This window comes from Pezoporus occidentalis, unplaced genomic scaffold, assembly GCF_034315485.1.
Source record: "Pezoporus occidentalis ecotype Australia unplaced genomic scaffold, CSIRO_AGI_Poc_V1 ctg118, whole genome shotgun sequence".
Lineage (NCBI taxonomy): Eukaryota > Metazoa > Chordata > Aves > Psittaciformes > Psittacidae > Pezoporus > Pezoporus occidentalis.
The window spans coordinates 3,781,935-3,804,573 of NW_026912972.1; the positions used below are offsets into that span (position 1 = coordinate 3,781,935).

Consider the following 22,639-nt stretch of genomic DNA (forward strand, 5'->3'; position numbering starts at 1 on the left):
GGCACAGCAGAGGAAAAGGCTGGATACATGGCTACTGCCTTCGCCGCTGCTGTTAAACCCCTTCTACAAAAAGGTCAGGGTGATCGTGGGGGTACTAAAGGTGTGAGATGTTATAACTGCGGATGGATGGGACATTTTAAAAAGCAGTGTACTGTAAAGAAAATCAGTTCAGCAACCCGACCCCCTCAGTGTGGTGTTACTGATTTTGCAGACAAATGTATTAAATGTGACAAATTTGGCCACAAGACAATTGAATGTCATTCAAAGTTTAAAAAAGACGGAACCCTGTTGGGAAACTTGAATGTGAGCGTGATGCCACCCCGCGCGACGACACAAAATCAGGGTGTCTGGTCTGCATCCCCTCCGCCATCGCAGGGAGTGCTGGAGTGGATGTGGCAACAGCAATAGATTTTACCATAACTGATACTTCTGTTCATTGTATTCCATCTAAATTAAATGGGCCTCTTGGTCATGGGTTATGTGCTTTGCTACTGGGATGATCATCAACATCAAGGAAAGGAATCTTTGTATTACCTGGTGTAATTGATGCTGACTATACTGGAAATATTGGGATCATGGTGCAAACACATGCTCCTCCGGTCAACATCCCTGAAAATTCGAAAACAGCTCAAATCTGAAATGATGATCTGAGCGATCTCATGCCCCTTTTAAAGGGTGAGTCAAAGGCAGAACAAAAAAGAGTTCTACCAAAAGCTCAGTATGAGGCCTTAGATCACATCATGACAAAAATCACTAATCTTGTCCTGATTGTCAAGGCCAAGCAGTAGGTATAGGCCTTGGAGTCAACCCTCGAGGCCTCCAGCTTTGGCAAATGGCTGTGACTCATGTACCCTCTTTTGGGAAATTGAAATATGTCCACGTTACTATTGACACTATTCTCTTACAGGACAAGCTATTATTGAACGAACACATCAAACTTTGAAACGGTTGTTGGAAAAGCAAAAAACGGGGGAAGAAGGACTTACACCGGTAGCAAGGATGCAGAAAGCTGTATACGTTATGAATTTTGTGCAATTGACAGGAGACTTTAATGACCCCCCTGCTATAATACATGGTCAGGCATTAGGTTCAGGTTATATGACTAAAACTCCGGGTATTCTGGTCCAGTACAAGGATTTGGAAACCGGCATTTGGAAAGGTCCTGTGAAAGTAAAACTAACTGGTCGAGGTTATATGTGTGTAATTACAGATTCTGGTCTGCGGTGGGTGCCAGCTCGATGGGTGAAACCCTGGAAAGAGTTAGCACCGCCCCAGGACACCCCCCTGTCAGTGATTGAATTAATTGAAATTTCAGCTTAGGACTTCCGTTTTATGGATGTTTTCGGTCCTTCTTAAAGTGAAGAGAGCAATCTTTATTATGTTAAAGAAAAAACAACAAACAAACAAAAAACCAAACCATCCACCACCCCCCACCCACCCCCCAAACCTACAGTGAGACAAACACGGGATACAGGCATATTGTGTGCATTTTCGGTGGTGGGAAGGTCTTTCGTATGCTCTTATCAGGGGTATTGGGCATACTGTGACTCATTTAATACAGTCTCTCTGTGATACTCATGAACTAGAAGTTGGTAAATATAAGTATGTCCAGGTTTCTATCAACCCTTGGAGACCTTTGTAGATATTGCTGGCCACTTCTTCCAGCACAGGCTGGCCACCTGTGTCGGAATGAGTGTGCATTTTGGTCAGTATAAAAGTCCAAGCCTCATACGATGTGGGGGAGGCAGAGCCTCTGCAGGGACGCCCGCTAAGGTTGAGCCTGCCACCTCGCACTGCAATGATGCTTCTCGGAGCTGGTTTGCTGTTAGTCTCCACAGGGTCCTTGTGCCACGTTCTGTACGTGGGACTGTGTAGTGGGAGTAATGATTGTCTTTTTGTGTTTCAAATATTGTACTTGTGTGAAGTGTGCTTGTGGGATCCCACACATGTGTGTGTGTGTTGAGGGCAATCAGTGTTTTATGTATTGTTGGGTTCATGTAAAAGCTTTTAACGGGTAGCAGTTTAACATTTCGGGCATGAAAGGGTTAATGTAGAAGTGCGGCTGCCGGCAGGTATTTATAGTTGCTGCTGAAGCAGGCAGGCAGCTGTAGCTGCTGCCCAGCAGGCCGGCTTTTGCAGGGATAAAAAAAAACAAACAAACGGGGGGGGGGGGGGGGGGAGAGAGTAATGATGCTGCAAATACGCAGTTTAACCTGTCTACTTCTCAAGAACTGATAACCTGGGGGAGGGGGTATATTTGTGTCCTCCTGCCTACAGGTCCAAGGTCCATGGCGACTGCCTGCAAAGTTTGTCAAGCCTTGCCATGAGCTGGACAGATGAATGGAGAAACCTGATGCCTCAGCTACAGGAGCTGACCGTGAATACCCCAAGCAGAATGAGATAGAGGAAGAGAAAGAACGAATAACTGCAAAACATCACTTGGGGGCAAATGAAAAATAACATCCTAAATACGTGTGCTTATAAAGTAGCTATTATTAGAGGTTGTGATTTTGTGTATGAAACCACCTGCTAATAAGAAACTACACCTTGTATTGTATAGATTTGTCACTTGTAAAAGAGATGTTACCGAGTATGGAAATTTGCAGTAGCCGCTAGAAAATGCTAAGGCAAAAGCTAGAAAGATTTTAATACAATACTGGATGAAGCAGGTAAAACTCTGCATTGACAACAAGGTGCAAGGACTGAAGCTGACAAAAGGCCTGCTACCACAATCAAGGGCAAGACTGGGTTGGCCTCTGTGTTTGCCACCAAGAAGAACCTTTAGCTCCGCTGTTGGCTGCAACCCAGCAGGCGTGGAGCGGTGGGTGACACATGCCATGCCAGACCTTGATGTGAAGGATGGCCTCCCCTGTTCCCAGAGATCCATACAGCAGAAAAAAGGGGCAGGCCCAGCAGCTTGTAGTCAGCATATATTGGAGATATGATCTAGGCTAAATCCCCTGCTCAAGTAGAGTCATCCAAACCATATACAAAACAAAAAGGGGGAGATGTGGAGGCAGTGTTCTCACAGGAGAATGGATAATTGGTACATAAACTCTGAAAATCCTGAAAGATACAGCAAGGCCATGAGAGGCCCAAGGAAGCCTAAACTAGCAAGATAAGAAGCAGCTGGATTTCACCGAGTTAATGAGAACTGTGGACTGTTGGCAAGCTTTCGAGGTCAAGTTCCCACACCTGTGCTTAACCAATTATATGCTAGTTGCAAAGGGTCTTCAAGACATGTATCCAATCATAATATGCCAAATCACTGTAAGTGCATGTAAGAAATAGTATTTAAGGGGCTAAGGCTTTGTAATAAAGGGCTTTTTGTCTGATCATATTGATCTCTGACTGAGTCCATGTATATTCTGTGGCACAGACCCACGCTGGGCAGGTGATGACCTGCTCACTGTGGAACCCATCTAGCTGAGTCACCACCTGGCAGAAGGAAGGAGCAGAGATGACTTTGCATTCAGCTGACTGCAATCTGATTTCTTGTCTTATTTTAAATCTGATTTCTCTTTGTTTCCTTAAGAGATTAACTGAGTCTCTATGACCAGCCCATGCCTTTCATGAGTCACAGAATAAACAGGCAGCAACATCTTTTACGTGGAGTGGATTAAGAGCTTCTTCTACGTCAAGTGGCTTAGTCAGCAGCCCACACTATAAATCAGTAAGTGCACAAAGTCCATGCTCTTCGACAGTAGCACTTCCTGCAAACATCTTTTTACTTATCCTGAGGTCACAGTTGCAGCTACAGCCAAGAGAATCTGCTTTCTCCTGTAGCTGTTCCTGGGCTGGCAACCACACAGCTCTGACCTGTCTCAGCTTTTCTGATATTGCTCCATACCACAGTAAGCATGGGTCAAGACTCAGGTCACTGGCTTGAGAGGTTACATGATGCTGCTCCTGGTTATTTAGATGCTGGGGTAGTGGTTTTCTACCACTTCCCCACAGGGTTTTTGCCAGGTGTCATGCAACCACCATGTATCATAGGATTCTAAAATGGTTTGGGTTGGAAGGGACCTTAAAGCTCATCCAGTTTCAATCCCTGCCATGGGCAGGGACACCTTCCACTAGAGCAGGTTGCTCCAAGACCCTGTGTCCAACCTGGCCCTGAACACTGCCACAGCTTCTCTATGCCAGCATCTCACCACCCTCAGAGGGAAGAATATCCAAGTGAATATGTTCACATGGGCCATTGTCACTTGGCGTAAGAACTAATGAGAACTGCTCCATCTGTTGCTGTCCAGAAATCCCACTGGCTCTGTCATGGAGCTTGCCACTTGGAAATAACTCTCAAACTCGAAGATAGATGAATGGGCATGGACACAGCTGCTGAACATGCAGCCTTTAGTGAGCATGCACAGGATTTTAAGATGTATTTTGGTGCAACTTCAAAGAGAAAGATTGAGTTACAAACTTCCATTCATGAGAGTTTAAGTAATTATTTGAAGCCAAGTAGCTTAAAACGAAGGGGGGTGGAAAAACACATCAAAAGGAGGATGACAAAACCAGACATTATAAAGTACCACAGAACGAGTTTAGGATACATTGAAAACAAATGCATGTGTATTAATCTCTCAAAACAGTTACTCTGTTCACAGAAAGCACCCTAACACCACACTGCAGAGCCACTAGGCACTAACACACCAGGATAATCCTGTTCTAGTGCTTCTGACCCACATGGAAATACACTCATGGCCTTTCCACGTTTTTCTTGGATGTTCCTACCAGGCTCAGGAGGGTGCTCAGCAGCACATTGCATCAAAGCACTCAGAGGCTGGAAATAACAGCTTGGATTATACATATAATCCACAGGGATGAGGCTGTTCAGATACAAGACTTTTCTTGCTTGTGCAATCCTGCACCCTGAATTTATCCACGCCTCTTCCAGGCTGGAACTGTGAAGCTTTGAGAAAGCACAGTGGAAATTCACAGGGCTCAGGCACACTGGAGGGCTGAGTGCCAGACACTCCAGAGCAATGCATTCTTTAAAAGGTAAAATTGACAAAACACAGTCAGAAGTGTCAGGGAAATGTAAAAAAATAAGGAAAGGAAAAAAAAGAGTAGGAAAATTTGGGCCTCCTTACCCGTCATACAGTCTGTGTTCTGTGTCAAGGGGTTCTATCTGCTTCCTTCACTGGCACAAACAAAATTACTCCCATTAGCCCAAAGGAGAGGTGACAGCTAGCTAGGCAAGCGAGAGATGAGTCTGTTCTGCATCACACAAAATCAACAAAATAGTCAAATGGGTTCTCGCTCAACAACTGGCTTCATTTCTTTGTCATTTGCACTAACAGCAAGGATGATGTGATAAAAGAAATCAACTGAATGGGGCACAATTACCATGCAGGGTGCTTGGGAGAAGCCCCCGGCATGAAGCTGGGGAATTTATTTGGTGGATTTGATGGAAAATATCCTAAAAGAAACTGAAATGGCATTTCTGTAGCATTACCTGTCCTAGCTTCTGAAAGGCCCTATCCAGTTATGTTTAGTTTTAAACTAAAGTAAAACATCTTCCTTCAGCAGAGATGCTGATAACTTGAGACAAGACTTAAGGAACCAAGTGACTCCATAACCTTCCTGCTGCATTTTTGATGCGGCATACACTGTTCACAAGAACAGTTGCAATTTAATATACTCAATACACTTTGAAGCAGGCCAACTGTGACTTGCCGAAACAGGAGAGCTATTTTCATTAAAATATAACTAAAATACCATCCGCTGAAATACTCATTTCTCATCTGGTTTGCAAAAACACAGAGGCTGCAAACACACGGATTCATTTCAAGATGCTGCAACTCTCCCATGTTCTGATACTTGTTAAAGGACACTAATGTTAAACTTATTTTGGGTGGTGTAACACTTGTCCATTTATGGTTTTGAGAAAAAAAGAATAAATCTTACAATCTTTGTCAAAAAGGACAAAGAAGAAGGAATAGGATAAAATAGAAATAAAAGCACTAGGTTGGAAACTAAATATCTAATGATAATAAAAGTATTTAAATTAAAATAATTTTAAAGTTTTATTTTCTAAGTGCCCATCATTATTTTTTTTTTAAACTGGAACAATTTTTCTCTCTATAAAATGATCTAAATCTAAATCTATCCATGCAAAATGTATGTATCTTTTGATATCACAGCATCATGGAATTGCTTGTGTTGGAACAGACCTTAAAGCTCATTTAGTTCCAATCCCCTGCCATGGGCAGGGACACCTTCCACTAGAACAGGTTGCTCCAAGCCCCATACAGCCTGGCCCTGAACACTGCCAGGGATGAGGCAAACAATGTATATCATCAGAGGAAGTCATCCAAATATGACTGATATATTTATTGCGTTGTTTTGCTAATGCTTTACTAGTCTCAGGAGAAGGGGGATGAAAAAGCATTCCTCTGCTATTTCCTAGTGATATAAACACAAACCAAAGCTGTCATGACTTGAAGTGGCTGGAAATGGTACATCATGATTTCACCTTGCCTCTGAACCCAGCAAAAGGTCTGATACCAAGTGCAGGTGAAGAACCAGAGTTCTAACACTGGAGCTAAAGCCACCCCCATGCTACATCTAAGCAGTGAAATGAGCAAATCAAGAACCTGCCCATTCACTACAGGTACCATGCAACCCTCCTTGTTCAGCAATAAAAAGCAATAACAAAGAAAGCAATTGTTCCATGTCTCACCTCGCTATCTTGTCACTGCAGGACATGGTAAGTAGTCTTTCTCCTTGCAGTACACCATCCCATGTCTGGATGGTGGTAGTGGAGCGCACAGGGATGGTCCCTTCCCCAGATTCTATCTTTGTCCGTAGCTGTCCTCTTGCTTTGCGGTTTGGGTGCCTGTCCCCTTGATCTAAATGATAAAAAAATCACTTACAATCAGGTGAGGAACATTCTCAGAGTGTTTTACAGACAGCATTACAATAACAGGAGTCAATTAAAGGAATTTGCCTGCTGGCTTGCATAAGAATTTCTATTTCTCCTTGAAAATGAGCTACAGCATCAGACACCTCTCACAAATACAGTCTTCTAAAACACACTTACAATGAACCCAAGCTTTCCACAAAGGAGCAATACAAGCAGGGAGCTCTTCAGTTCTGTTCTGCGTATTATAGCGTTAGAACAAAGTTAACAGACAGCTCAAGAAAGGGGCAGGCAGAAAACCACTGTTAAAAGCTGGAAACAGTGAAAAGGTTTGGTTAGTTCTGTACAAATACTTGCTGACTCACTGGCATATCACGGCTGGCTTTCAGCCTCTTCAAGACCACATGGTGGATCAGTCTACACTGCACTTCTATCACACAGGAAGAACAGCTCAGATTTTGTTTGGAAGAGATCTTTGTCTAAACACACATCTATGCTAAAAGGAAAGAAGACACCTAAATTTTAACTGTACCACTTGGACATGCTCAAAGAATACTTTAACCCTCCTTGCTGGAGCAGGACTGCTGTCATACCCTCTTGTGCTGCTTCATGTGGGGAGAAAATCCTCGCGTCGCCACAAGGAGATGTGCTGATATAGAGATGGAACTGCACATTCTCCTTCAGCTTAAATCCACCTCGCTCCGACTTGATAAAAATGGATTTTTGTTGATCTTCTTTATTGCTGAAAGGGAGAACAAAGCCAGAGTCAGAACTGACATGAACATGTAAAGAACCATAAGCTGGGCAGTCTTAACAGGCATTAAAACAACCACAGGGTGTCTGGAAATTCTATAGTATAAAGCTAACAGTTACTACAATTAACAAAGTGAAAAGACCACTGTGACAGGAAATACAGAGCCCTTGACACCCCTAGATGTCAATGCACAAGGCACAAGCTTTCAGGCACTTAACAGCAAATAAAACACTACCACCCATTAGCTCACTTGAGGTTGTTTTGATCTGTACATTTTGAGCTTCCAAACTGATTCCCAATGATGTTTTCGGTCCTCCCATCTCATGATTGACAGCTAACTGAATACGTGTTTTGTTTAAGTCAAACCTTAGGGCAAAGAGCCTGAGTTCTAAATGAAGCATCCTAATGCAATAGAACAAATGGTTCACATTGAAATGTTCATAGATGTTTCCCACAGACACCTTTTCAGTTCCATGTGATCAGCTCAGCTTCCTTTTCCCTCCAGCTCACCTTAGATAAAGCTCAAGTTGTGTATAGAGAAATTTAAGCAGGCACCGGCGAGATATAATCTCTGCATGGCAGTCATTTAATGCAAGACCACGATCACTCATGTATTCACCATTGATGCATTTTGTTCCTGTAGAAACACTTATTACCAGGGCATCTTTCACATCTGTACCTGTAAAATAAAGTTTCAGGAAGAAGATGCAACTAAAATCACAACTAATCCAACAAATCATCTTAGTGCAGAACCTAAACTAGTTAGAACTAGAAAATGTGATGGAAAAAAGTGCTGCTTCAGGAAGAGTTATTAAAGCCTGGGCTATGAAGATGGTGCTTTAATCCTGAGCCCCAGCTAGCTTCCAGCATGTGCCTCCTTGCCACCTCTGCAGATATTCACAGTGACTTTAGATATCTGAAAGTCACCAATTTATTAAAACAGAAATATGTTATGGAAGGGTATTAAACCAACAACAGGAAATGTAAAAATAGGAAATGAAGATGTTTAAATGATTAAAACACTGTAAAGCTTAGCAGCAGTGTAATGCTTCTAGAAGTGTAGTTCTTAGTATTAAAACATTCCATACAATAGGAGTCCAATACATTCCATGCAACAGGAGCCCAGAGAAAGGAAGAGCGGATGTCCCAGGGCAGTGCTGGAGTCACCATCCCTGCAAGTGTTCACACACCATGTAGACAAGGCTCTCAGTGCCATGAGTTAGTGGTGGCCTCGGCAGTGATGGAGAATGGTTGGACTGGATGAGCTTAAAGGTCTTCTCCAACCTGGTTGATTCTATGATTCTATGTTGAAGGTTACAGTGTTTGTCTACCCATGAGTCTTCTTGCCCTCCTTATGTTTTCTCTCCATGCCCCAGGAGAGAGCAGCAAGCAAGAGACTGGTGGTTTGACTGCTGGCCAGGATCAGCTCACCATGGATGTCTTACGATAGAGTTATCTACCCTAACCAGCACCCTCAGATTCCTCTGCTCTGGAGGAGGCCCCTACAAACACCCCTGCAGGAGGAAAGGGCTGGCACTGCTCAAATCACCACGGGAAGGCTGTATAGTTATCACTATCCATCTGACTCACACAACTAATAGGAACAGGCTGAGACCTTAGGAGCTCCAGGGAGACCTTAAAGCAGCTCCCAATGCCTAAAGGGAATACAGGAAACCTGGAGAGAGGCTTTGGACAAGGGCCTGTAGGGACAGGACAAGGGGAATGGCTTTAACCTGCCAGAACAGGGGAGACTGAGATGAGCTCTTAGGCAGAAGCTCTTCCCTGTGAGGGTGCTGAGGCGCTGGCACAGGGTGCCCAGAGAAGCTGTGGCTGCCCCATCCCTGGCAGTGTTCAAGGCCAGGTTGGACAAAGGGGTTTGGAGCAACCTGCTCGAGTGGAAGGTGTCCCTGCCCATGGCAAGGGGTTGGAACTGGATGAGCTTTAAGGTTCTTTCCAACCCAAACCAGGCTGGGATTCAATGACATTTCACGACGGGCCCAAAATGAATGTCCCATAAAGGGTTCAGATGGACTGAAGAACAAAAGCAATCTTAGTGTGAGGAAAATTCAGCAACCAGGTGGCTGCAGATCAGCTTCAGGCAGAACTTCACTAGCAGATCTCATGCCTGCAGTGAGAACTACAACATTCCTACTGCTTGTACATGCATGATGGTGTCAGCTGCCAAAATATAAGCTGCTTTTTCAGATGTTTTGACTAAAATGACTGAGACAGAAAGCACTAAGAATAAAACACAGCAAGAATAACTCTAACGAAGTGCAAAACCTTGGGAAGCAAGCATCATTTCTTACTTGAGATGTCAAAACCCAAGAACACCGTCTGTGTGACCACTACGGTACAATTCATCTTAGATTTACTGTCAGATCTTAAATGATACATGTATTTCGTAGACCGTAAGTTTTCTTACATGTCTGAATAAGGCATAAGATAGTATTTGCAGCTCTAATTTTCCTGTAATTAACTTCAGCTAAGATTTAATTGCTCTATTTAGGGCACCTTGAAGATTAAACTGGGAAAATGTATTTCAATACTGGCTGATTGGCAAAAAGGCAGTTTCCTAGAATGCAAACAGAGCTCTCTTATTTAAGCAGGTAAAATAGGACCTTTTCTTTACCTGTTGTCATGACAATTCCAGCAAGGACTTTTCTACGTGCATGTGGAGACGTGAAATTTTCCGTCAAATCACTGAATTTATCCACAACCAAGCGTGCAACAGCGTCAGCTAAAACCTGTGGGATCACACAGATAACGCACATTAGACAATTAAACAAATACCATAAACATCACAGCAGCGTTAGGCCACAGATTTGCACTTTTCATTGATCTGACACAAGAAATCAAAGGAGTTTTTATTGTTCGCTTTGAAAACATCATGGAGGCATCAGCAGGAAGTCAAGGATGTGATTTTCAGGCATCCTGAGCACTCGTAGCTCTTCCACATCGATTAAAACAGGATCAGACAGCCCTAAGCCAAGCATCAAAGTACCTAATGCTCATATTGTCATGAACTTTTGAGGCTGAGGAGAACAACTGGACAGACAGATAAGTCTCTACTTTCATGCTCAAACCTCAAAATGCATCATTTCAGTTTCCTCAACATTCAACCTGACAAGAAGTTTGAAGTGCAAAACCCAGGCTCCGTAACCCAACATTGTAAACCTTTGATAACGATCAAATCCATTACCCATTATAAAAATAGGAACAAGTCTGTTTTCCACACTGGTTCAACATTTTCTCTTTCTCATTTTTACAAGATATACATAAATCTAGGAATAGAAAATGTCATCATATAACCCCATATAAGCTACCTCAGCATGAGGAAGGATTTATCTCTTTCACCTTCAGGAAAACAGCCACAGCCTTGTTGTACCTTGAAGCAATGTGGATCAGGCTGTATGAGGGCCAACTCCTAACAGTAAGGAGCACTTGAAAACACCTGTCCTGCTCTCATTGAACAACGGTTCAGTTCAACACTGCAGCTCATCTCACCCATTCTTTTTAAGGAAGCTGGAACTACAACAGCTAGAGAAGATGAGTCAAAACTCAAATCCTTGAGTTTTCACGTGAAAAGAAACCGAAACCCATGGCAATCTATGCTAGCACAGCTGGTTGTTCCCAAGGGAGCTGCTGAGGAAGGCAAGTTACATGCTAGATGGAATCACTTTGTGATTCTGTGATCCTTCCAGGTCACCAAACATGAGTAAATCACTACACAGATCCTCAACCTACCCAGCCAAACGGAGTCTGACCTACACCATGCAATCGCCCATTCCCTGGGGGAACCAGGGCTGCCTTCAATAGGTTCTCATCAAGAGGTGAGAACTGAAAGCGCATACAAGGTGGACACATTAGCATTTCCCAAAATGATCATTTTTTTTCCACACAGGAAACTGTGGTGTTGGTATACAAGTGAGAACACAGTCAGTCCCTCTGGGAAGATGTAAGCTGGAACAGAAGGATGGGATGGGGCTGCAGCTCAAGCAGCGTGGAACTAAGCTGCTGGCAAGGAAACCAAGAACCGCTTGAATGAACACAAAGCCAGACACTGGGGAGGCTGATAAGAAAGGACTAAGTACAACTCAAGCGAGACACAATGACCACTAGAGATTCAAACAATACAGAAGGAACTGTAGGTGCAGCAGGAAGAAAATCACTGCCAGAAAATAGGCAGACATAGTGAAGATTTCTCTTTTTCTCTTTGCAACTCAAGTTGCATGACAACAGAGGGGTGGTGAGGAATAAACACTATTAAATGTCTACAGATTTACTTACTAAGGTTTTAGTCCTTTATAAGAATGCTCACGTGCTAAATTAGAAGCATTACCCTTTTCTCCCTGTTATATTAACATACTTAAGAGTCCTTAAGAGCATGGAAGAGATGGGAATAAGGCAGGACGAACACACCACTGCAGCATGAACAATGAGACTTTCCGGCATAAAACGATGTCCTTGCTGTCCCCATCTCAAAATCAAGGACTTGAAGCTGTCTTCACATCAAGCCCAGAGCACTTACTGGCTTGGGTAGGGATCTTTAACTTCTAATCTGACTCAACTCCCTTTCACATAAATAAACATTAACTGGAACAGCAATGGAGCTCGTGTCTCACCTTCCCAGTGAGTACCCTAACATCTAACACGCAGCTTCTCTACCCCCACTCCCGCATTACATCATTATTCAAAGTTGGGCAATGCCAAAAAGGAAAGACCTAAAATAGCTGACACTCTGCTCATTAAGGCACGTGTGCTCAAAGCTACTCTGGGTGCGCTTTTTCTTTCTCTGATGAAGTCACAGTGAATCCACAGACTGACTTTGGTTAATACATATCTTGCAGCAACGGTGTTGTAGAACCCCCTGACCATCCATGCTTTAAAAGATTCTGAAGCTCATGAAGTCCAGGTCTGTCTGGAGCTGAAGGAAGACCTCAGCAGGCCACAGGGACCACCCTGGATGAATGCTGGTGATTATCTATGTGGTGGAACCAAAGGCAGCTTGCTTTGCAGAGGCTGGTTTTAAAAGTATTAAACCATGGGATCAGCACCTCAATAACCAACACTGCAGACCATAAAGTTACACCTGTGCCCATTTTATAAACTGATTCCTGATGTCAGCTGCCCTTCTGCTCCATTTGAGAGCTTGCATTCCATTCTCTCCAGAGTGCCCGCGGCTGTCGGGAGGTGTGGGATCACCGATGTACATTTCAGCAGATACTCACCACCACCACTGGAGTAGGGACCATCTATCCTCCCAACTCTGCTCTACTGATTTCTCTCATGCGGCACCACAAAGTAACACACCAGCTACAGGCCAGTTTTGAACCTGCAACCCAGGCAGTCAATTCCAACATCTCCATCGGCACAACCACACTGTATTGTACAATCAGGCTGGTTTGCGTTGGAAAGGACCTTAAAGCTCATCGAGCTCCAACCCACTGCCACAGGCAGGGACACCTTCCACTTTTATTATTTCCACTAAACATTTATTATTTGGATTTAAATATATATATAAATATATACGCATAAATATATTATAAATATAAATCTGAAAACATCACACATTTAAAACCCTTATTAATCATTAACATAACCCATAACATAATCCTTATTAATCATTAACTATCATTAATTATGGCTAGGTTGGACAAGGCCTTGGGTAACATGGTCTAGTGGAAGGTGTCCTTGCCCATGGCAGGGGGTAGGAACTGCATGATCTTAAGGTCCTTTCCAACCCAAACCAGTCTGTAATTCTGCGATTAATACATACCAGACCAAAATCACTAATATGCACCAGACCTCATATCATTCCAGTAGCTTGACAGCTAATTATACTTAAAAGCAGTGTGATCCAACACAGTGAAGTGCAGGAAGGATGATGACATCCTGATGACAAGCTCCTCAAAAGCCTCTCAATAAATAACTGACTGGGAATCAGGTCTGCACAAGGCAGTACCAGCAGCCTTCCCACCCAGTGTATTGCTGGCATTACTCCTAAAGCCCACTGGGTTCTCCTCCACCCTGGAGCAGCCTTTGTCAGTGCACACCTACAAGAGGTGAAACACAAGTATCCCTGAGCATGCCTCGTTGTACACAATCTGGATATCAAAATCAGTGTAGGAGAGCTGGAAAAAAAAATGAGATTTGTGCTTGCATGTGTTGCTTTTTTGTTATTTAGAACTGTACTCGAGGCTCAAATGCCCTGAGCATTCCACAAGCTCTACCTGGGACTCAGTCAAAAGCTGGTAATAGCAAGGAGCTCAAAAACCCAGCACTGACAGCAGTCCATGGAAATCCCTGAGAGAAAAGAGGCAGTTTAAGCCATTCTACATCAGGTAGAGAAACAACTTTACCCTGTTAGAATGACTCCTCTTTCAGGTCTCACTTTCTCCTCTTTCCCACTTCTCTATTCTGGTTCCAATTTTCACTGTTTTACTGATTCAAGAACCAATAACACATAAATTACTGGCAGTGAATTTTTTAGGGGTCTGGGGCCAAATCTGCCTTTCAAGGCACAGCAGAGAATGCAAGCTGAAACGACTGGATCTACTGAGGAAATCGTGACTACCTGAAATAGCATGCTCCTAGATTTGAAAATGAAGGAAACATCCATCAATAATGCATTAATTTTGCACTATTAAAAAAGAAAGCATCCATGGATGCTTAGGAATTCCTAAATTATGCATGTGGTCCATGCATTTTGAGAAAAGAACATACTTTAAATAGTCACAACATCTACTTACACTCTTCAACCCCACATTACCAAATCAGATCACTATCTCACCATTTTCATGAAATCTAAACCAATGCTTTTTGAGATAGGAAAGGTCAAAGCCTTGACATTCTCATAATAAATACACAGAATGTTACAAAAGTCAAAGGTGAGTATTTGAATTTAGACAGGCATATAGTATCATCGAAAAGACCCAAGAGACAAGTAGAAAGAGGGCAGCTGAACAAACATTACTATAGTTTGATAGGGAGAAACACAAGCAAGCAAATAAGGGAGAACTTTTGTTCACTAAAAAAAAAAATGAAATTTGCTCCATTCAAGTCACTTTAAATGTCTGGGATGTTTGGTACCTTCCCTAGCTCAGCAACTATTTGTTTTAAGCTATTTCTCATCAATATTTACTTGTCTAGGTAACTTGGATATACTTATTAACTAACTAGGTTAGAGTACAATCCCTTAGATGATAACTACCTAACCATGAGTCTTGGATACGTGCACTGCAAATGTGTCATTTATTTAGACCCTTGAAACATGTGGCAACTGCCTCAGTCTGTCCTTGACTTCCATTATTCACCTCTGTTCATGCCAACAGCTTCAGTCTGCAGAAGAGAATGATTTTCTTCTCTGCTAAAAACTGTTGCATCAAATGATAGTTTTACCCAAAGCAGCATTTCTGACTTGAACTCCTTCAAAGCCTTGCTGCCCATGATGAGCAAGATGTGATTCAAGTTTTCCTCAGCACAAACTATAATCCAAGCTGGCACTGCATTGGGCTTGGTGCTTTCTTATGTGACATGATCAAGGCTGAAAGCATTAGCAAGTCTCCTCTTTGTCCCCACAGAACAGAAAGAGCTCATTCAACTGTCAGAAGTCATAAGCAGATAAATCACCTAATGCACACATACATAGAATTATAGAATAGTTTGTGTTGGAAAGGACCTTGAAGCTCCTTCAGTTCCACCCCTCTGCCATGGGCAGGGACACCTTCCACCAAGTGAGGTTGCTTCAAGCGCCACCCAACCTGGCCTTGAACACTGCCAGGGATGGAGCATTTACTGCTTCTTTGGTCACCCTGTGCCACTGCCTCACCACCCTCACAGGGAAGAGCTTCTGCCTTATCTCCAACCTGAACTTCCCCTGTTTCAGTTTGAACCCATCACCCCTTGTCCTATCACTACAGTCCCTGATGAAGAGTCCCTCTCCAGCATCCTTGTAGCCCCCTTCAGACACTGGAAGCTGCTCTGAGGTCTCCATGCAGCTTCTCTTCTCCAGGCTGAACAGCCCAAATTTTCTCAGCCTGTCTTCATATGGGAGGTATATATACACATACATCTATATATGTATAACATATATATGGATGTGTGGGCATATATATGTATATATATATGCAGACACGTGCCCACACATCTACAGAAGCAGAATAAACAGCAGAAATGCTGTTCAAGCTGACTCAATACTCATGACTTAGCTACTCTTGGCCATTACCCAAAGACATCAACAAAACCCAAAGGGCTTCTCACCTGTGGCAAGTGTAACTGGAGCCCTTCGCTAGGAATGGGCTGTCGAGATGGGGTCTGGTCCAGCTGCATGTTAAACAAGGATGCGAGGGCCGACTGAGCGGCACGAGCTTTTGCCAGCTTTTTATTCCTTCCTGAGCCTTCAAAAGTCTGCCCATCCACTGCCACGGCCATCACAAAGTTTTTGGCATGGCTCTCCCCACTCTCCGAGAGGAACTCATACTTCAGTCCTGGCCGCAGCTCATTCAGGATCATGACAGGGTTCTTCCCGCTGGCCGAGGGGTAAGGTGATGGTGCAGGGAGAGGCGACTGGGAAAGGCTGCTGGCTACGGCAGACGATGGCAAACCATAGTCCCCGCTAGAGCTAAAGGACCCATCCCCGTTGGACCCCAGGTAAAAGGAAGGATCGGAAGGGACTGGTGTTTCAAACCCATTGAAAAGGGTGTCGGGGAAGTCCGCTTGGTCGGAGGTGAAATCCGTGTTGACTGACAGAGTCCTCCCCATTGCCAGGTGGGCTTCCGAAGCGTTTGGGAACTGGACAAAAGACCGGAGAGCCTTTTCGGCAGCATGAAGCTTGGCTTTCTTCTTTGTTGGACCAGACCCCTCAAATACCTGCCCATTGACTTCAACCGCCATCACAAACATGGGGGCATGAACTGGGCCCGTCTGGGAAAGGAGTTTGTACTGTAAACCAGGTTTAATCTCATTAAGCTGCATCAGGGCGTTCTTTGGTAGAATGGGGCCTGGTGTTTTCTTCCTCTTCTTCAGGCGAAATTTGGAGTGGCCATTGCTGCCCTCCTCCAAAGGACGCTTTCTGCTGCTGCTGCCACCACCGTTGGAGAGCTGTGTCCCCTCCCCGGCACCTTGACCACTGCCCTCCTTGGGGGGAACGTTGTCCACGTTGCGGTTTTCTTTAACGTCGGTGCTGCTCGAACCTGTGGTGCCCAGAAAGAGTAACTTACAATGCCTTCGGTGCAGGATCTTGTAAATGCAAAATTTATAGATTCCTTTATCTCTCTTTGTAACTGGTTAAGTGATGTGTGCTCACAGGTTAAAGCTTCGCAACACGATCAGACACGATAACAATGCAAGAAAACATCGGTAACTCAAGAAATAACACGCTCAAGATTGATTCTCAAACTACGCATTTGATATGATCAGATAGCAAAAAGCACTGCAGCTGTTTTGCTGGTGTTCTACATTTAAATCACGCTGGAACAAAACTTTCACTGACAAGTTGTGTTTGGCCTGAAAAGTGCTTTAAACCAGAAATATAAATTATAGTAGCATTCGCCTATAAAACAAAGAACCACTAGTAAACTAAAAAATGAATGCTTAAGACCAGGAGATGGATATTTAGTTTTACTTTATCCTGATTTTATTCATGGCACATTTTTCTTAGTGATTTTAGTTGCTCAAATTGAAAAATGACATAAATAAAACCTCAGCCATGAAGAATCAGGCAGCTCTTTGGTAGGCACCATGGCTGGAAAGTGTTTGAATGCTTTTGGTTCTCCTTAACTACTCTGTATTTTCTGAATTTAATTGGTTTTACATCTTTCCTAGATGTTCATTTCACCTCACCCCCTTTGCTCAGGAATGTCAGCTGCCCACTGTGCCAGCATCACCACAAGGCTACTTTATATATTACTTCATATATATATATTACTTCATGTATTTCCATACAGCCTTTTATTAAGAAGCCTTGTATTTGTCATTTACAAGCTATTTTGTACTTCCTTGCAAAGGACAAAGGCTGCTGTCACAGTTACAAACACCGTGATAAGGAACCTCTCTTAAGACCACACAGAATACAACACATGTGACAAAAGCTGAGCAATCCCAGTGATATTTTAATGTAGGGTGGGATTGTAATATTAAATTAATGAATTATTTTCTAAAGCAGAACATTGGTGGTGTTGTATGTCAGACATACGTTTAAAAAATTCTAGCTGCTAGAACTGCAAGGACCTCATTTTCACCCTGCTAAAGAAAATGAGATGATTTGTGCTTATGTTGGCATTTGTGAATGGAAAGGCAAATTTAGTAGGTCAAATATTTCTAACTCTTCTGTTCCAAAACTTCAAACTCTTTATATTACCTCTACACTGTAACTAGATGCTAAGTATGAATTGAGGTGAGAGCAAACTCAAGTGGAGGCTCTCAATCACAGCGACAAATTGCAGCCGCACTTGAAGCCCTCCCTATGAAGCCCCTACCATGCACACATCACTTCGCCCAGATTACAAAGCTGATGGAATGGTTACTAAATTTTCATTTATAACATCCTCCAGCAAAAGCTCGATAGGTTACTCCTTTCGGTGCTCAAAGAGAAAAGAAGGAGAAGAAGAAGAAAGAGATCAAAAGAAAAAGCCAGAGCAGGAACGTATTTTGTTAAATCACAACAGCACAACAAATGGTACAGTACTGAACGGTGAATTCTAGTCAATTAAAGTCAGTCAAGAATAAAACACTCAATGTTCTGAAGCATTTCATTGCTAGAAAGCTGCTGAATTTAACGAGTATCTCTTGTAACATTCATCCACAAATTATATTGCCTGCAGAATGTGTACTAGAGGGCCACAACTGTCAATACACAGTGTTCAAGTATATATATTCTTTATATATACACATATATATATATATATGGTGAAGGAATCTAAGGATAATAGAGTGACATTTTAAATTTTCCTTGTAGTGAGTTTCTTATCTGAAGCTGTCATCTCCAAAAATTATATCTTATCTAAACTACCATTTCTGGAACATTGCTCTTACTCGTGGGAACTAGTGCCATCAACCAATATGACTTTTAGACTAAACAGTAGTAATTTAGTTAAAACTAAATCTGGTTTTATCTTTCTTTTTATATGAAAACTCCTACAAGTGCCTGTGGAAACCATAAGAGGAAAATACAAGTTGAACATCTCCAGATGAATGTTAAAAAAAAACCGTAACAACCCCCCCTGAACTTTTTCATGGAAGTAAAGCAGCTGGAGGAACTCCTTAATCCATCTCCTAACACAGGTAGGGGAAGTGATGCCCTGACAGGGAGAGGGGACTTGAAGGAAGCAAGAAAGAAACTTGCACGCTTACCTTGTCTCAATATGAAAGAAGGGAAGAAAACTACTCCTTGCCTGAGAGCTACTAGGCTTGTCAGCTTTGAGAACCTGCAGGGTGGGAGAAACTAGGAGAGAAAGCAAGCAGGGAGCTAGCAGCCCAAGTCAAAGCAGAGACCGTGAAAGTAAGCAAGTTTCTATACTATGCAGGTGATCCAAATCCAAGCCTTGAATGTGATGGGAAGGAAAAGCACCTGGGTTTGTTTCAACCCACAGAGCCACTGGACTGCAAAAAAGAGAAACTCCTTCGCAGGCTGAGAGTGAAGATATGCTTTTGGACCTTTCCTTTAGCCTGTCCTGCCCAGCAGCGGTGAGGTCCTTAGGGCTGGAGAAGATCCGACAGATTAGTCAAAAAAGAAGATTAGCTATCACCACAATGTTAGAGGAGTCGTCTCCTTTAATCTTGTCCATATTCAGAAATGGAGTAACTCCTGCAGCCCAGCCTCTCCCTGCTGTCCAGAAACAGCTCTCCCTTTGCCCCAGGCATCTCACCCTGTTAGAGAAGCTAAGTACAGCCCTACTAGCTCATTCTTGCCTGTGACAGGACCACCAGCAGACCCTAAGAGAGGGCATCAAAGCAGAGCAAGGCCACAGCAGCCCTTCCCCAGGACAAGCCACAGCTCTGGGTTGTCTCAGAGAGCAAGGCAGGGAGCCACAAATGGGGTTTTGTCCCCCAGAGATTTGTCTATCTACCTCTCAAGACCCCATAAAACTCTTGGTATCCACAGTATCCCAGGCAATGCATTACACATTGCATTAAAATATCTCCCATTGCTGGCTTTGAATCCCCACCTTCTAGTCTCACTTAACGCATTTATTGGGTTTTCTTTGCTGTTTTGTCAGTTTGATGATTCTAATATCAAATAACCCATCCTACACATGATTTTACAGCGGTCTCCAACCTTGTCATCCGTCCTCTACACTGGAGGCCTTGTCCCGAGGTCATCCTCTTCTTAGCAGACCCATTGCTGGATGTTCTGTACCTTTACTCTTCATGCTCTATTCTGCAGTCTTCTTCATTGTGGTAATATGCTGGTTTAGAGACCATAAGACTTTGGGGAGTCTCTTACTCATTGCAAGGAGCATGAAGGAAGGCATCTCCATTCCCTGAAAGCTCTGGCTGATTCAGGACCCCATCATAGCTCAAGCTGAGAGCATCAGTACTCAAAAGGAGCAAAATTAGGTTGCTGTAAAGCAAAGGTCATGGCAGATGTAGACCACCACTCCGTACATGTTCTAAAAAACAGCTTAGATCATTTTGAAGTCTATTGGTCTGATTCAGAGACCAGTGTTAAGCTTTGTGCTGCCAGCATCACAACTAAACTAAGGCAGGAAAATGAGAAATTTGAATGTTAAACACTCTTGGAAAGGATAAAGCAGAGGAGAACGCTGGAAGGAGAAAAGAAATTCCCATCTGAATATGGGAATATGTCTGCTCTTCATTACCTTTTTTCTTTTATCTCGAACTTTTATTGGGGTTGACAAGTGACCATATGTTAACATCATACATCTGGCCTCAGAAAGGTTACACGGTCTTGGTGGATCTCCTCGCCTACCCTAAACCAGGTTTAAAACCAGCCTAATCCTAGATTTGAAATATACGGTCAAGTCTATGTGTTTTCCAGTCTTTAAGGAAGTTTTCAAGGAGTGAATGCTTTAGAGAGCCCTCTGAGGTCCACCGTGGCTGCTGTGTATTCAATACTTCAAATACAGATATTAGCACTTGATAATGGGATCTTGCTTTCTTAAACATTACTACTATCCATGATTGAAGAATAAGGCATTTTTCATAAGACTGGCTTATATTGCAGTCACTCAAAACAGTCTGACTGATGTCTGGGGAAGAAGCCTTAGTAAAAATCATAGCTGACAGAATCACAGGACAACAACGTCAGTGGAAGTCCTGACCCTGCAATCTTGTTTGAGAGGCTGACAAACCCGTGAGCCTTTCAAGAAGGAAAGAGGCACAGGAAGTTTTCATGCCGCTGAAGAATGAAATCTTCCATCTGAGCACATTGGGTTATTTCTGGGTTTACTCCCTGTAATTAAACACTGTCTAATTAAGATGGTTTATCCATGGGGGAACTTACCTGCTTGCTGAGAGACAAGACTCTCCCTGCTTTGTCTGATCTGGAGCACACTTAATTAAATGGAGATTACTCTTAGCTGAACTGAAAGATGTTTCTACCTACCCCTTATACTGCTGCTCTCATTTACTGCCTGGGGAAACTCCAAATAGAGTCATTTTTGCATAAACAACAGGCAGAAAAATACCCCATGTGATCTCTTCTAAGCATCCTTTTAGAAAAAGATGGAAAATGATCACAGTGAAAGGTCAGGACAGCCACATGCTAGTGGCCCAAATGTCCTCCAAAGTGCCCCACTGCTCCCTTGCCTGTAATAATCAATAAGGATAGGCCACCACAGCATGAATTTACACCTGACAAAACAGTTATTTCTAGTGATTTGACACTGAAATCATAGACAGACGGCTTCTGGCACAAGCTCCTGGGGTGTTCAGAGTGACATGAACTCCATGCAAAGCAACAGAAAAATCTAATCAAAGCATTCTAAAAAACCATCTTTCCCAACTCTCTTGTAACATCTTCTCTATGTTCAAAGGATAAAGGAGGAAGACCTTAAAAACTGAAGTCTGACACACTGCATTTTATCCAGGAAAAATAGAATCACGGAATCATAAAATGGTTTGTGTTAGAAGGGGCCTTAAAGCTCATCCAGTTCCAACCCCTGCCACGGGCAGGGACACCTTCCACTAGAGCAGGCTGCTCCAAGCCCTGTCCAACCTGGCCTTGAACACTGCCAGGGATGGAGCAGCAGAGCTCCCTGTCCTCCTCTGGACTCACTCCAGCAGCTCCACGTTCCTCTTGTGCTGTTGCCCCAGAGCTGGATCAGGACTGCAGGGGGGTCATCACTGTCTTACAGTTTAGCTGAACCAAGATTTCAGCTAATTCTGGTTTCTGCAGAGCAATTCTATTTACACAACTGCAGGCTAGAAATACTGCCTATACTTACTTTCCTCTCCCGTACCTCCCCAAAGAGGAGTTACATAAAATAATAACAAATTAATAGCCAACTTTTGATATCAAACTTCTTAATCTTCAGAGACAGAAAAATACAGAATTATTAATTTTTTTAAAGCATCTCTGCACAAATCAAGGTGAAGAACTCAGTGATTTCACCTTTGATTTCTCACCCCCAAATCTGATGATTTAACATTTCAAAGTCATTATGTTCGCGTGGGCACAGAGATGCAGGAAAATCTTCTTGCACCTTCTATTGACTGGGCTCATCCAAGTAGCCATTGTAGCTCCCTTTCAAAACCATGGCACAGATGACAACTCGGAACATATTTCTGGGAGACAACAGTGGTTGGGAGACAGCAATGCATGTCCCAAACCTCTGGCTCCCAGTTCCATGAACCCAGCCTCCTGGTAAGACAAAAGGTTCAGTGAATGCTTTCCCATAGGGATGCACTAACACACACCAAAAAAAACAATCCAAAAGCAGACAAAAATTGATTATTTTGCTTACAGAATGCCCCTGTAAAGTGATGTTTTCTCCAGCTTAGAAAGGAGCTTTTATTCATGCTCAGATACATTCCTTATTGAGATAAGGGGATGTTTT

At 43.1% G+C, this 22,639-nt stretch overlaps 1 protein-coding gene across 5 annotated transcripts in view; it reads right to left on the reverse strand.

Moving 5' to 3' along the window:
• ADARB1 (adenosine deaminase RNA specific B1) overlaps positions 1–22,639 on the reverse strand; it is a 66,089-nt gene that overhangs the window by 16,538 nt on the left and 26,912 nt on the right. For 3 of the 5 annotated variants that reach the window (XM_062602735.1, XM_062602724.1, XM_062602743.1), the window contains 5 exons: positions 15,882–16,813; positions 10,252–10,366; positions 8,130–8,298; positions 7,459–7,607; positions 6,686–6,854 (listed from right to left, as the gene is read on the reverse strand). In XM_062602735.1, coding sequence (XP_062458719.1) covers positions 6,686–6,854; positions 7,459–7,607; positions 8,130–8,298; positions 10,252–10,366; positions 15,882–16,813 — 1,534 coding nt within the window. Of the gene's footprint in view, positions 1–5,093; positions 5,221–6,685; positions 6,855–7,458; positions 7,608–8,129; positions 8,299–10,251; positions 10,367–15,881; positions 16,814–22,639 lie in introns of all 5 variants that reach the window. The other 2 variants (XM_062602760.1, XM_062602752.1) reach the window with 1 other exon arrangement.